The 13,577-nt window shown below is 41.6% G+C and overlaps 1 protein-coding gene across 1 annotated transcript in view; it reads right to left on the bottom strand.

Annotated features, from left to right (window-relative positions):
* The window catches only part of AGBL3 (AGBL carboxypeptidase 3), a 143,510-nt gene extending 130,225 nt beyond the window's left edge, over nt 1-13,285 (bottom strand). The window contains exons 1-2 of the mRNA XM_063447552.1: nt 13,207-13,285; nt 11,452-11,575 (exon numbers count right to left, since the gene is read on the bottom strand). Coding sequence (XP_063303622.1) covers nt 11,452-11,517 — 66 coding nt within the window. The 5' untranslated portion in view covers nt 11,518-11,575; nt 13,207-13,285. The remainder of the gene's footprint in view (nt 1-11,451; nt 11,576-13,206) is intronic.
* Between the last annotated feature and the right edge of the window lie 292 nt (nt 13,286-13,577).

The raw sequence follows: 13,577 nt of genomic DNA, 5'->3' as shown, positions 1-13,577 counted from the left end.
GCCTTCACAGACTTATTGATGCAGTATTTTTCATGCAGAGTAAGCTTTTTAGCAAGATTAGAGAGAAGAATAGATGACATTAGACATCTCGTGTAGTGTGCAAGCTCTCCCATGGTGATATCATCTGGGGCACCTCTGATTTCTATGTTTTTTCCATTTACTACTTTCTTGCAAAATGTCTACCTTGAGATTAAAAACTTTTTGTGTAGTTTGTATTTGTTGAATGGCCTAATTAACTGAGGATATACCTTGATGGAGCTCAAGGATATCTTCCTCTGTGGCCTAAAGACCTGTTTCTGAAACTTAATTAAACCTAGATCTGCCTAGAATAAATTTTTGATGTTCGTAAAAAGAAATCTGAATTTCCTGCTTTATGGCCAGCGTTGCAGCTGCTGTAGCTCATGTTAGAGCAGGTAAGAGTGGTGTTTCTGAGTGAGCTAGTGTAGATAGCTCCTCATTAGTGTTGCCTGCAGAGTAGGCCAGACGACTCTCCACCATTTAGACAGACGAATGGTGCTGAAATAATGTGCACATATCGTGATTATGTCCTGGGGTACTTCTAAGAGGTTTCTGTGACCGGTGTCCCATCATTATTGCAGGTTGTGTGATGTCAACAAGATATGTAAGTAGGGTTGTATTCCCTCCACAGGGTACTCGAGCGGAATACATGGCTCCTCCAGGAGCGTTGCTCCTTGTGAGCAGAAGTAAAAAGAAAAAGCATCTGGTTGTAGCTTGGGATGATTAGAGTAGGGGGCCAGTAAAGTAGGATCTGTAGCAAATTATTCAGCCTCTTTAATTGTCAGATTTTGGCCAAAATTGCAGGAGCTGCACAGCATGTCATCTGATTCGGCTCGGTGCTAGATATCATTATTTTGACAGTTTTCATTTAACCTTTTTGTTATTAACCAAGTCAAAACTGTTGGGTATATTTAATTTTTTGTGATTTTCAGGATTCATAGACCATGTATGTCACACTACTGTAAAGACCCCTGATTTGTACAGCAATACCACACATATATATCTTTGCCTGGTTTAGAAGAAATTTACTTGCTTCCCAGATATGCTTTTTGGTTGCAACACTATCTGTGTCACCATATTGACCAGAATTACACTTTGATCCTATTTGTAAATTCTCCCTTAACCTAAATTGTAACCCTAACACTAACCCTAACTATGCACTGACCCCCAGGTTGGCTGATCACCCTTGGAGCCTATCACAGTAGTGACATGCCTTAACTTTAATGACAGGCCAAGCAGGGACTACTGGTGGACTGCCTTATTGTGTCATGTACAACTTCTAATAGCAGTACTGGAACAATCACAACGATCATTTAAGGCAGGGTTTGGAAACATATGGCCCATGGGCCATACAAGGCCCAACCTTTGCAATACACCAGTATAAAACCATGGCATCCAGCCCACCATCTGTAAATGCAGTACAATCAGAGATATAGCACAGTATACCAGAGGTATAACTCCAACTCTGGCAACGTCATTAACCAACACGGAACAAGAGTTCGAGTCTGTCTAATGTTAATTCTGTGCATTAAAAGCAACTGTTATCATAGCATGCTGGTGACAGACAACCAATGGCCATACACTGCGCCACCCAAGTTCCCGCCTCACTTCATACTCACTCAGAAGTTATTTAATCTGTCCCATTGTGCTTTGCGTAAGTGGGGCTGGGACTTCAGTGCTGATAGTCTAGAGCCAACAATTATTATTATTATTATATTTATATAGCGCCAACAAATTCCGTAGCACTTTACAATGGGTGGACTAACAAACATGTAATTGTAGCCAGACAAGTTTGATGCACAGGAACAAAGGCATTGAGGTCCCTGCTCAATGAGCTTACAATGAGCTAGAGGGAGTAGGGGGAATTGACACAAAAGGTAAGGGAAGTATTAAGGAAGTAGATTGGTAGAATAGTATTCACTGAACATTTTGTGTTTTTTGTTGTTGTTTTTTTTAAATGACAGTTGCAGGAGATGAATCATTTGGGAGCCATTAACATTTTAATTGATATTCTTTTTTTTTTTTTTTTAATTAGTTTTTAATGATTTTTTTAAGGATTGGAAACTGGGTGAGCGTCTAACAGAAAAGGCAAGAGAGTTCCACAGAACGGTGCAGCCCTAGAAAAGTCATGAAGGCGAGCATCAGAGGTGGGAGTACGAACAGAGGATAGACGTAGTTCTTAGGCAGAGCGTAGGGGCCTGGACGGAACATACTTGTGTATTAGGGAGGATAGATAGGTGGGAGTAGCATTATGTAGAGATTTCAAAGCAAGAACAAAAATGTTATATTGAGCCCTATATCTTACGGGATGCCAAGGCAGGGACAGGAAGATAAGCCTCGCCGCCGCATTGACTGCATAGACTGCAATGGGGCAAGTTGGGAGCAGGTAAGACCACTGAGAAGTGGATTGCAGTAGTCAAGGCTAGAGAGGACAGTGGCATGGACCAGCAACTTAGCCGCATAGGGCGTTACATAGGGGCGGATGCACGCAATGTTTTTGAGATGGAAATGGCACGATTTGGCAATCAACTGGATATGAGGGGTGAAGGAGAGGTCGGAGTCAAAAAGAACATCTAGGCAGCAAGACTGCGTGGTGGAGCTGATGGTAGCACCATTAAAGTACCCACATTTCAAACAGAATCAAAATCAGCTATATAGCTAGTTCCAGCATCCATCCGCCATCCTGGGAGCTCCATCCACTTCCTGGTTCAACAAAACGTGCGTGATGACATCAGACATTGCGTCCCCAGCACGTGACGTCATCACGTCCGGTTGCTAAGAGACGGGTAAACATAAACTTGTTCTAATAAATAGTGTCAGTTTGACTATCCATAACTGAAGCTAGGTTCTGCATCTTAATAATTAGAATCAGTATATAGCATTGCAATACCTATATCAAGCATATAAATGTAAGAAAAAGAGCGAGGATAGTGGGAGAGAATCTAGCACAGCTGATGTAATTATCAAAACATAAAATAAGGCATCATTATTTACAGTAAACAAAGAATAAGCATAAAAACAACTTCACCAAATCTGAGGATATTCAGCATGCCACCTGAGATGTATCAATCGATGTAAAGGGATTGATAGTCAAGACAAGAGCAGATAATCAAGTAAATATTGTACATACCCAGATCCAGGATGCATCCCTTGACGGGCACCAGATGGAAGCACTTACAGGAACCAGTGCCACTCTAGTTTCTCATTGAGACAATGAGAGGACACTGTGTCCACTTGGTGCATCCAGCGGGCTTCCATCTGTAGCAATAGCTTCTAACTATTACCTCCTCTAGTCAAAGGGGGCACCCTTTCCAGAACTTGGTACCGCAACTGTGAAGCTTTGTGTCTTTTTTCTCTAAAGTTCCATGCGACTGGTGCATCTGAGTTTGCACTGTGGATTGTGGTTTTGGGTTGTCTTGTCTTTTAGAGCATGTTTTGTTTTACCCACATACCCCAAGCCGCAAGGACACTTTAGAAAGTATACCACATAGTCAGTCTGACATGTAAAAAAAAACCTTTTAACTTAATCTGTTGGCTTGTTCTAGGATGTGTGCAAATAGTTTGCTACCAGTAAATAGTTTTCATTCTCCTAAACAAATCTTTTCAATCCCATAAGCCAGTTCCTGCGAGTACGCCGTATAGTCAGCGATGACAGCATAGTCGATACCCACTTTGCAGATCTCTCACAGAAATTCCTGGATAAGGGATATAGTCCCCGACTGTTACAGAAAGCAAAACCAAAAGCTAAAGACATCAATCGGGAGGAATTACTCTCTACAACTAATAGACCCAAACAAGACAGAATACCATTTGTGAGTACTCATTCATCACTTACAACACAAATCTAGAAAATCATATGTAATAATTGGTTCATATTACAAACAGATAAGCACTTATTTAAGAATCCTCTCTGTTTGCAAACAAACGTAGTCATTCCACAAGAGACAAGGTGAGGTGGTTAGGGCTGACACCCAGACTAATACCAGACAGGCGTTCCTTTCAAAACCCGTACATGGGACTTATCCCTGCCTAAGTTGTAACCACTGCAGCGGGATCATTAAGGGTGAACTTTGCACCCATCCTAGAACTGGCCAACAGATTAAGTTAAAGGTTTTATTTAAAATACCAGACTAAGTATGTGGTATACTTTCTAAAGTGTTTTTGCGGCTTGGGGTATGTGGGTAAAACAATACATGCTCTGAAAGATTGGGTTTCCCAACACAAAACCACAATCCGATGTGCAAACTCAGATGCACCAGTCGCACGGCACTTTAGAGAAAAAAGACACAACGTTTCACAGTTGCGGTACCAAGTGCTGGAAAGGGTGCCTCCTTTGACTAGAGGAGGTAATAGAGTGAAAATATTGCTACAAAAGGAAGCACGCTGGATGCACCAACTGGACACAGTGTCCCCTCATGGTCTCAGTGAGAAATTTAATTGGTACTGGTTACTGTAGGTGCTTCCATCTGGTGCCCGCCAAGGGATGCAACCTGGATACTTGATTATCTGCTCTTGTCTTGACTAGCAGACTCCCTTTTTATAGATTGATACATCTCATGTAGCATTATGTATATCCTCACATTTTTTTTTGTAATTCTTTATTTTTGTGGCTAATCATAAACATCATATTACACCGTGTGTGCGATAGGTATTCAGCATTTAGTACATTTCACGGTAAGAACAGCATCAGCGTCCGACTTGTGTGTTAGGAGGTGCATCTTGCCTGCTTTGTTTGCTGTCAGTCGGTGCTGCCCCCATTTGTATGTAATGGAGTTCTCGCGGAGCAGTTGAGTGATCTGTCGAAGAGATCTCCTCCACGTCAAGGTGTGCCTGGAGATGTCCCTATAAAATGTTAATTGTGCCCCCTCAAATTGAATCGTGGGTGAGCCTCTTGCGGCTCCCATGAGCACCCCCCGATCAGAGTCCCGAACAAACTTCACGAGTATATCGCTGGGAGCTTCTTGGGGAGCTTTGGTGGCTTTGGGTAATCGGAAGCAGGAATCTACCCCTATTTGCTTTACTTGTTTGGGTAGTAACAAAGTGGCTATCAGCCTTCGGCAGTAGTGGGTCAGCTCAGGGTCGGTAACCAATTCTGGCACCCCTCGGATCCTCACGTTCCGTGCCTTCGCCCTGTCTTCCTGATTAGCTAGTTGTGTTGTTAGGGTGCTGCATTGTGTTTGCAGCGACAATAGGGCTGCATCTGTGGCAGTTTGGGCTGCCCCTGCGCCCTTTGAGGCCCTCTTCCACCTTCACCACCCAGTTTGTGAGTCTGGAGACTTCCTCCCTGACCAGCGCCATGTCAGCTTGGAACATCATTTGGATCTCTTTCACGAGTGCCTTTATGTCGGCTTTTGTGGCAGGGGCAGAGTCACCCAGGTCCGGGGATGTCATGGTTTTTGCTTGTACCTTTTTTGTTGGTGAGTAAGTGGCTGTTGGGCTCTCGTCTTCCGACGATGGGGAGGTGTAGGTCCCGGTCGGCGCCATCTTGAACGGGTCCAGCCGCGTGGCTGTGCACAAGAAAGCCCCGATATCTCGGGAACCCGAGCTCGGGTCAGCTTTGTATTTATTCGCCTTCTTGCCCATGATGTAAGGCACTTGGGAGGCTTATGGTGGCTCGGTAAACTTGCTGTTTTCCGCCTGTAGTTAGCGATATGTTTATTTTCCTCGAGGAGCTGCTGCAGGCTGCGTCCAACTCGCTCGGGCGCTGGCTCCGCCCCCCCTATATCCTCACATTTTAGTGAGGTTGTTTTTATGCTTATTCTTTATTTACTGTAAATAATGATGCCTTATTTTATGTTTTGATAATTACATCAGCTGTGCTAGATTCTCTCCCACTATCCTTGCTTCTTTTCTTACATTTACATGCTTGATAGAGGTATTACAATGCTATATATTGATTCTAATTATGAAGATGCAGAACCTAGCTTCAATTGTGGATAGTCAAACTGACACTATTTATTAGAAAGAGTCCATGTTTACCCATCTCTTAGCAACCAGAGGTGATGACGTCACGTGCTGGGGATGCGAATCTGACGTTTTGACGAACCAGGATGGCGGATGGATCCTGGAACTAGCTATACAGCTGATTTTAATTCTGTTTGAAATTCGGGTGGTGGCACTGGAGTTAATGTGAGCAATTGTATGTATATATATTTATTTTAATTCATGGTATAACTAAGGACTGAGCATTGATAAAGGGCAATTGCTTTGCAACTTGTACATTGTCCTTCAAATAAATGTGGTAGCACCTGAGTGTGCACTTTAAATATCAGATGCGCATTACTCCATTTTTTACTTTCTTGGCCAGTTAGAAATAGCAGAGAAGCAGTTAGAGACACTAGTCAAGCGGGGCGGGAGAGATCAGGGGAGGACAGATAGATTGCGTGTCATCCGCATTGGGGTTACAGAATTGGGGTTACAGTTGCATATTTGAAGGGTGATGGAAATATGCCAGAGGAAAGAGTTGAGAATTTTTAGTGAGAGGCAGAGCAAGAGAAGGAGACAGAGAATGAATGAGATGCGAGGGAATAGGATCAAGGGAGGAGGTGGTGGGGCAGGAGGACCGGAGCAGAGCAGATACCTCTTTCGCTGTAGCAGGTGTGAACAGTAGAGGGAGTAAGGTTGGAAGTATTGTAAGGGGAAAGAGAGATCTCTTCCCTGATTGTAGAGATCTTGTTAGTGAAGTGAGTTGCAAAGTTTATGGCGGTTACGTTTGTAAGAGGAGCAACATGGCTAAGAAGAGAGTTAAAAGTTTGAAATAGTCGTTTGGGTTCGCGGTAGAGTGTGGTTATGAGGGCATTGAAGTAATTTACTTTTGCAGAGGAAAAAGCCAAGTTGTAAGAGCGCAGCATAAATTTATAGTGGAGAAAGTCAGAAGCGAAGTGAGACTTTCTCCAGCAGCATTCAGCAGTTCTGGAGCATTTTTGGAGGTTTCAAGTCAGCTTGGTGTGTCAAAGTTGTAGTTGGGGGCGCTTGTTGTGTTTAAGTGTAGGAGGTGCCATGATGTCTAGTTGAGAGGAGAGGGTGGAATTGTAGAACTAGATTGCAGAGTGGGCAGGTGAGATTTGAGATAGATTAAAGGAGAGTTTGGAGGTTAGTGGAGAATTGCTCTAGGTCAAGACATTGGAGGTTTCTGTGAGATTGATGTGCTGAGGGTGGTGTCAGTTGGGTCCTGGTTTGCTGATGTCAAAAGTCAGCAGATGGTGGTCAGATATAGGAAAAGGAATATTGGAGAGATTAGAGGCAGTACACAGGATGGTAAAGTCGAGATCAAGAGTGTTTCCCGCTGAATGGGTTGCTGAATTAGACCATTACATGAGGTGAAAGGATGAGGTTACAGAGAGCATCAGTGCAGTTGGGATTGTTGATTGGGATATTGAAATCCCCAAGTATAAACATGAAGGAGTGCTAGAGGAGAGGAAGTGAGATAGTCAGGAAGAAAAGTGCTAAATAAATAGCCTAGGCTAACCAGGGGAGCGGTAGATGATAGCAAAAGTAAATTACTTCTTAAAAGGAGTGGGTTTAAATAGGCAGACAGTGAGAACATCAAAGGAAGTAAAGTATAGGTAAGGGGAGATTGGTACATTGAGGGGAGAGAAGGATGCCTACACCACCTCCTTTACAGTTGAGTCTGGGAGTGTCTGAGAATTGTAGCCCACCAAAACATAAAGAGGCAGGAGTAGCACTATCAGAGGGGGAAAGCCAAGCCTCAGTCAGTGCTACTAGTGTGAATGAGTTTGAGATAAATAGGTCGTGTATGGCTGTTGATTTCAGATTGCTGCAGATGGAGCAGGCGTTCCAGAGTGCACACTGAATGTTAGCAAACAAGGGTATCGTGGTGAGGTTTGTGGGGTATCTGGTTGTCTAAGTCTGTGCAGAGGAGGTGAAGGGCCATGGGTTGGGAGAGACATCACCAGCCACTAGAAGCAGGAGGAGAAATAGTGACAGGAGGTGTGAGTGGGTTTTATGTGCATGGGGTCTAGTATGAGATTGATTGTGGGTAGGAGAAAGGAAGCAGAAAAATGAGCGCAGAGCAGGAGATGAGAGGAGGGGGGAGTGTAGCAGAGATGGGGAAATGTAAAGGTTGTTGGGGAGAGTGAGGAAAGTGGGTGTAAGGAGAGATTTTGATACTGAAGGAGTAGGAGGAAATGAAGACAGAGCATTGCTAAACAGGGTATATGTTCACAGGAAAACAGGAGTGTTTTGATAAAACGTTTTGTCTTGAAAAAGTCCCGTGGGAGGGATGAAACGCATAGACACGTTGTTTGATACTTTGTTTCAGCTGATCCTCTTATCTGTTATTGCTTGGAGCGTTTGTGAGCTATTGAGAGTGACCGCTCCTGTTTTCCTGAGAACCTATACCCAGTTGAAGTTTATACCTCTGCTTCAGTGTTTTGTACACTTAGTTCCAGCGGTTACTGTACTTAGAGTCCGGAGGTAGATGGTCGTTGCCTGCTCGTTCTGGGAGTCTGCTTCAACTACACCACGGTCTTTTTTGAAGATCCCGACCGCGGTGCAAGATATAACCACCCGTCTACTGATCCTCCCTGGGCCTGACGATATTCCATCTAATACCGTCCACCTTTCATCCTTCTGAATATATCCTTTCCGGGACTTCATTTACATTTTTATTTTTTACATACACCTCGGTGGGGGCCCACACCGAGGCAAGGTACTTTTTGTATATTTTTCATTCTTTCTAGAGTTACAGTTTTATCCATTAATTTTTTTACTTTTTTCTTTCACTGGTGTATATGTATTGTAGGCGTTAGAGCCTTGAGATTCATTGTTATTTACTGTATCAGTGGTGGCTTTATATGCCTACTGTTGTAGCAATATTTCCGCGGCTTTGCTTTTCCATCCTTAAATAGCTCTCCACCAACCAGTAATAGATCTTTGTGGTCATGTTTTTATTTATGATTTAATTAACTTATATGCATGTGTTTCATATTAATAAATTTATTTGTTTATTTCTACAGATTTATTTTATACTTAGGAGCGCACATACCCCTTTTTTTCTGTTTTATGAGCTTACACTCATCCAAGACGCTTGCTGGTGTATGTAGCTGCCCATTTTTATTATATCATTTATTACACCGATTTTTGTTAGTTCTGTATAGTTATCATTCAGAAACTGTCACTTTAAACAGAGGGGGTCTATGATTACCCTATCCATAGCCAAATGTAATATCAAATTTGCTTAATGGAATATTTTCTAAGGCTTTGCTATTTGATACACTGTGTATGTTGTAAACATTCACAAACATGACAGGCTGGAAGCAGGTATTTTCACGCTTTACTGACTGCTGACTGGTGTAAGAAAGGGTTATGTACAGTTCAGTTACAGTTTGTGAACCTTTGTGGCTTTCAGAGGAAGCTATTTGAACCATACCAAATACCACAATCCAACCGTGAAGCTTTGAAAATATAGATTAACAGTTAAAGGGGCACCGTAAACAACATAAGCATAAGCATAAGCTATAGTTTATTGCCTCTATGGTGATAATGCAGTTACACATCCATGTACGCATACATATCTGTCCAAATTTGTGTTCTAGGAAAGTCATTGCTTTTCTCAAAGCACAGGATAAAATGTGTGAAAAAAGTAGGCACTACGCCCAAGGACTCCTTGCACCAAAACCACTACAATCAGCTCTTGTGGTTATGATGCTAAGCTTGCCCCTTTAAAGTCCTTGTCACCATTTAGGTGTCCATGCCAGGGCTACCAGTGTTAAGAAGGTAGTTTACTCAACTTTGTTTCCTTGTCATACTGGTGCCACTGCTCAAGCTCCACCTCTTTGGCTGAGATAGCTAAGCCAATCCAATTCTTTCCAAAAGGAAAGAACTGGGAGGCTAGTGTGCAAACATGGCAAAACATTACCCTGCGCCAATCAGATGGTCTCTCTGAGACCATCTGACTAAAATAGGAGAGTTTTACTATTATACGGAAGTGGCTCTAGTGGCTGTTAGTATGACAGCCACTAGAGGCAGGTTAACCCTGCAATATGAACATTTCCATCCTGCAGCATGGCAATGTTTTCAGCTGAAAGGTTAAAATGGGGGCACATAGCACCTAGACCACTTCAGTGAGGTGAAGTGGTGTGGGTGCTTATAGAGTTCCTTTAATGATATATAATTTGGAGTCAAATTTCACTAAAGTGAAAATTCTAAGTGAACTTCACATTTATGGCGAAAGTAGCCAAACATGAAGCATTGTCGAATTTTGTCATTACGACTATTATGACCTTAAATTTGAAATTTACTTTGAATTCTCTCTTTAGAGTGTGCACACTTAGTAACTGTCAGGGCTTGGCAACCAAGCGGCAGAATCCTTATACCAGTCTGACAATATAGGGACAGAGGTCTAACAGGGTAACTAAAACAGATGCTGATAATGATGACAGCCAATGTATGCTATAGAGTTGCTTTAAAGTTAATGTTGTCCTGCAAGTAGAAAGTATAAACCCTTGTGAACATTTCTGCCATGCACAAGGCTAGTTTAAATAATAAAGAAAATATTTTTTCTTCATGCAGCACAGCTTCCTCAAAGTAGAAAAAAAAACTGTAACTTTGCATAAGCTATATTAATTTTTTTTTTTTTAAAGATAAAGCATGTCAGTCACATATGGATTTTGCAGAAACCAACTAACTATAGTTTGTGCTCTTTTTTATTCTTAATACTTATTATTTTATAGTTTACACTGCATGCTGGCTATCTAGCCAAAAATAGTTGACATAAAATAAAAGGTAGTGTCTGGAAGCAGTGCCTGTGGTAGTCTTCTCAAGCTCAGGGAAATATAGGGGAGAGAGGAGAGGACACGGATATAGTGTGGTATGTTAAATTGCTGATAGTGGTATTACCACTATCACCACTATCAGCAATTTAACATACCACACTATATCCGTGTTCTCTCCTCTCTCCCCTATATTTACCACTATCAGCAATTTAACATACTACACTATATCCGTGTCCTCTCCTCTCCTCTCCCCTATATTTCCCTGAGCTTGAGAAGACTACCACAGGCGCTACTTACTGACACTACCTTCTATATCTACCGTTCTGCCAGAAAAGAAGAGACTCTGGTTCCAGGAAAGTTCTTGCAGTCATATAACAAGCACTGATAAATTCCACCCCTTACTTACTTATTTGATATAAAATAAGTTTAACATTGATGTGGGCACATACTACACAAAAACTTAAGTGAACACTGAGGTGCAGGAGAGGTAAGCACAATTTGACTTGCCTCCACTGCAATCTTTAGCAAGCACATCAATGGAATTTTCTGGAGTAAGGGAACAAAGAACTGTAACGATCATGGAAGTGACAATTCTGCTTTCAGTATTAATCAAAACCACATTTATATATGATTTTATTTTGAGGCATTTGTATAATGTTTAAAAGAATACATAAAAAGATTTAAAAAAAATACACACCGACTCAGACTCACTACTGCTTGTATGTTCAGAAAGTGGGTCTTCCTTTCCTGTGTCATGAGACATGATGAATCAATGGCAATTACAATTTATCTTTGTTATTAAGGATGACAAAACCACTGATCTAAAATAAAAAATAATAATTGCAAATTAGTATAAGTAAAGAACACCAAACTATTTATGATTAAATATTTGAGAATTACTAATACGTGAATGTATCAATAAATAAACTAAACATCAGATAAGCACAAGGGGATATACCACAATTCAATCTTCCAAGCATTTTTTCCCCAATTGTGGATCCATTCACTAATACATAATAAAAAGAAACAGGATGGAGTGATTTTACTCCTACATATACATCTCCTCAATTACTATAAAGAGAAAATTAAGAAGGCAGTAGCAAACATGACCGGACTAGGAAAAAAAATTCAACCTGGGCATTTAAAAGGCAGATCAGTCCAGTAGGAGAGAGCAGAGAAAAAGACATGCATGCCATGTCATCAACAATGACAAACATGCCAGCTCAAAGTGAGTATGTTATCAAGATCATCTGATGTGCTGAGCCCTGCTGAAGAGCTCTTGCATGGTAACAATGCCCTGTGTTTGTTTTACATGGCACAGGTCTGCATTTTTTGGTGACTTGTCTCTGTGTACCTATAAGAGGGATACCAGAGGACAAAAGTGGGACATGGCCAGTAAAGGGTGTTGTGCATGTGTGGGGAGGCTGTCTGTGGGGCTGTGTTTCCTATTTCTGTTTATAGATTTGAGCATATTGAGTAACTATGCAATCACAAGTCAAACAAACTTGTACTGTCTGGAGTGGTAATTTAAATGGAATGTGCATATACCAGTTGAGATGAAACAAGCACAATATGTTTGCTTTTCTTGTTTGTAACAATTAAGCTCTTTTGCCCAAAGTCATGCAAACCTTTGATAATTAGCTACAGCCCTCTGGGAATTTAAATTGGAAGCCTCTTGTTGGCCTATCCTTTCACTATGTCTTGCTTGTCTCCTTATTGTATTGCTTTCAAAATGTCAGATTTTTTACTTTAAATTCAAGAAGACAAACTCAAGAAAACTTGTTATGAAATTACATATTCAGAACTGGGTGAACTAAATGACCAAGTAATCTAGAAGAAAACTGTTTTTTATTATTATTTATTTCAGTTTTATCCAAACATTTTCTCACCAAGTAAACAGATATTGAGATGTTTTGCAAAAGTAACCTTTTACTATCAACATTGGTGAACATGTTCTACATACAATACAGGACATTTCTGGACTCCTGTGCTCCTAAACACTTACTTGTTTACCACTATGCTCCTATATTTCTAGTCTACCTGAATAACACTCTGCTTGTATGACCTCCTCCTAATTTCCCCTTTCTCTTCATTTTTACATAATTCTCCATCACTCTCCATCCCGTGCAGTGTACACAAGTCTCAGTGCCCTTTTCTCTCTTTATCTCTCACCCAAATCCCTCTCTCTCTCCTCTCCCATCACTTTGTGCACTGTGCCCCTCTCCATGCATTACTCTGCACCAATACCATCACACTCACATTCCTGTGTCCTTACTTCACTACCAAGAATCTCACCTCACCCAACTCTGTGTGTCCCACGACCGTCTATTTACCAATCTATAGTGCCCTCTCTCCCTCTTAACCTGACTGTTTATTATGTCTCCGCTGATCCAGTATGTATCTCCATTGCTCGCTCTCTGTGGAAGGATCAGTTAGTTAGTATCACACTCACCGGGATCCCCGTAGCATCTCTCTGGATACTTCCCTTTGTCTCTCCTCCCATGGGTCCTCCTCCGTCTCTTACTTTCCGGGCTCACGGCCAACTCGGGCCTCCCTGGGAGTCTGTGAGTACCCGTTCCTATAGCAACTCTGTAACCATAGCAACCGGGAAACTCTGCGTTCCAAGCCTCTATCTGGCGCGACTGCTTGATTGGCTGAAACAGGTTTAGTTCAGCCGTATTTAGACTAGAGCCAGGCCAGTACAATGATTCTTATGGGTAATTAATAAATGAACTGTGGACCGATAACATAGGATTTTGCTCTAGTAAATAAATTGGTAATTGTTCAGTCCATTCAAACGTTTAAAACAAAGTTGATTTATAT

This window comes from Pelobates fuscus, chromosome 3 (genome assembly GCF_036172605.1).
Source record: "Pelobates fuscus isolate aPelFus1 chromosome 3, aPelFus1.pri, whole genome shotgun sequence".
NCBI lineage: Eukaryota > Metazoa > Chordata > Amphibia > Anura > Pelobatidae > Pelobates > Pelobates fuscus.
The sequence above is the reverse complement of the archived record's forward strand: the minus strand, read 5'-3'. Positions and strand labels throughout refer to the sequence as shown.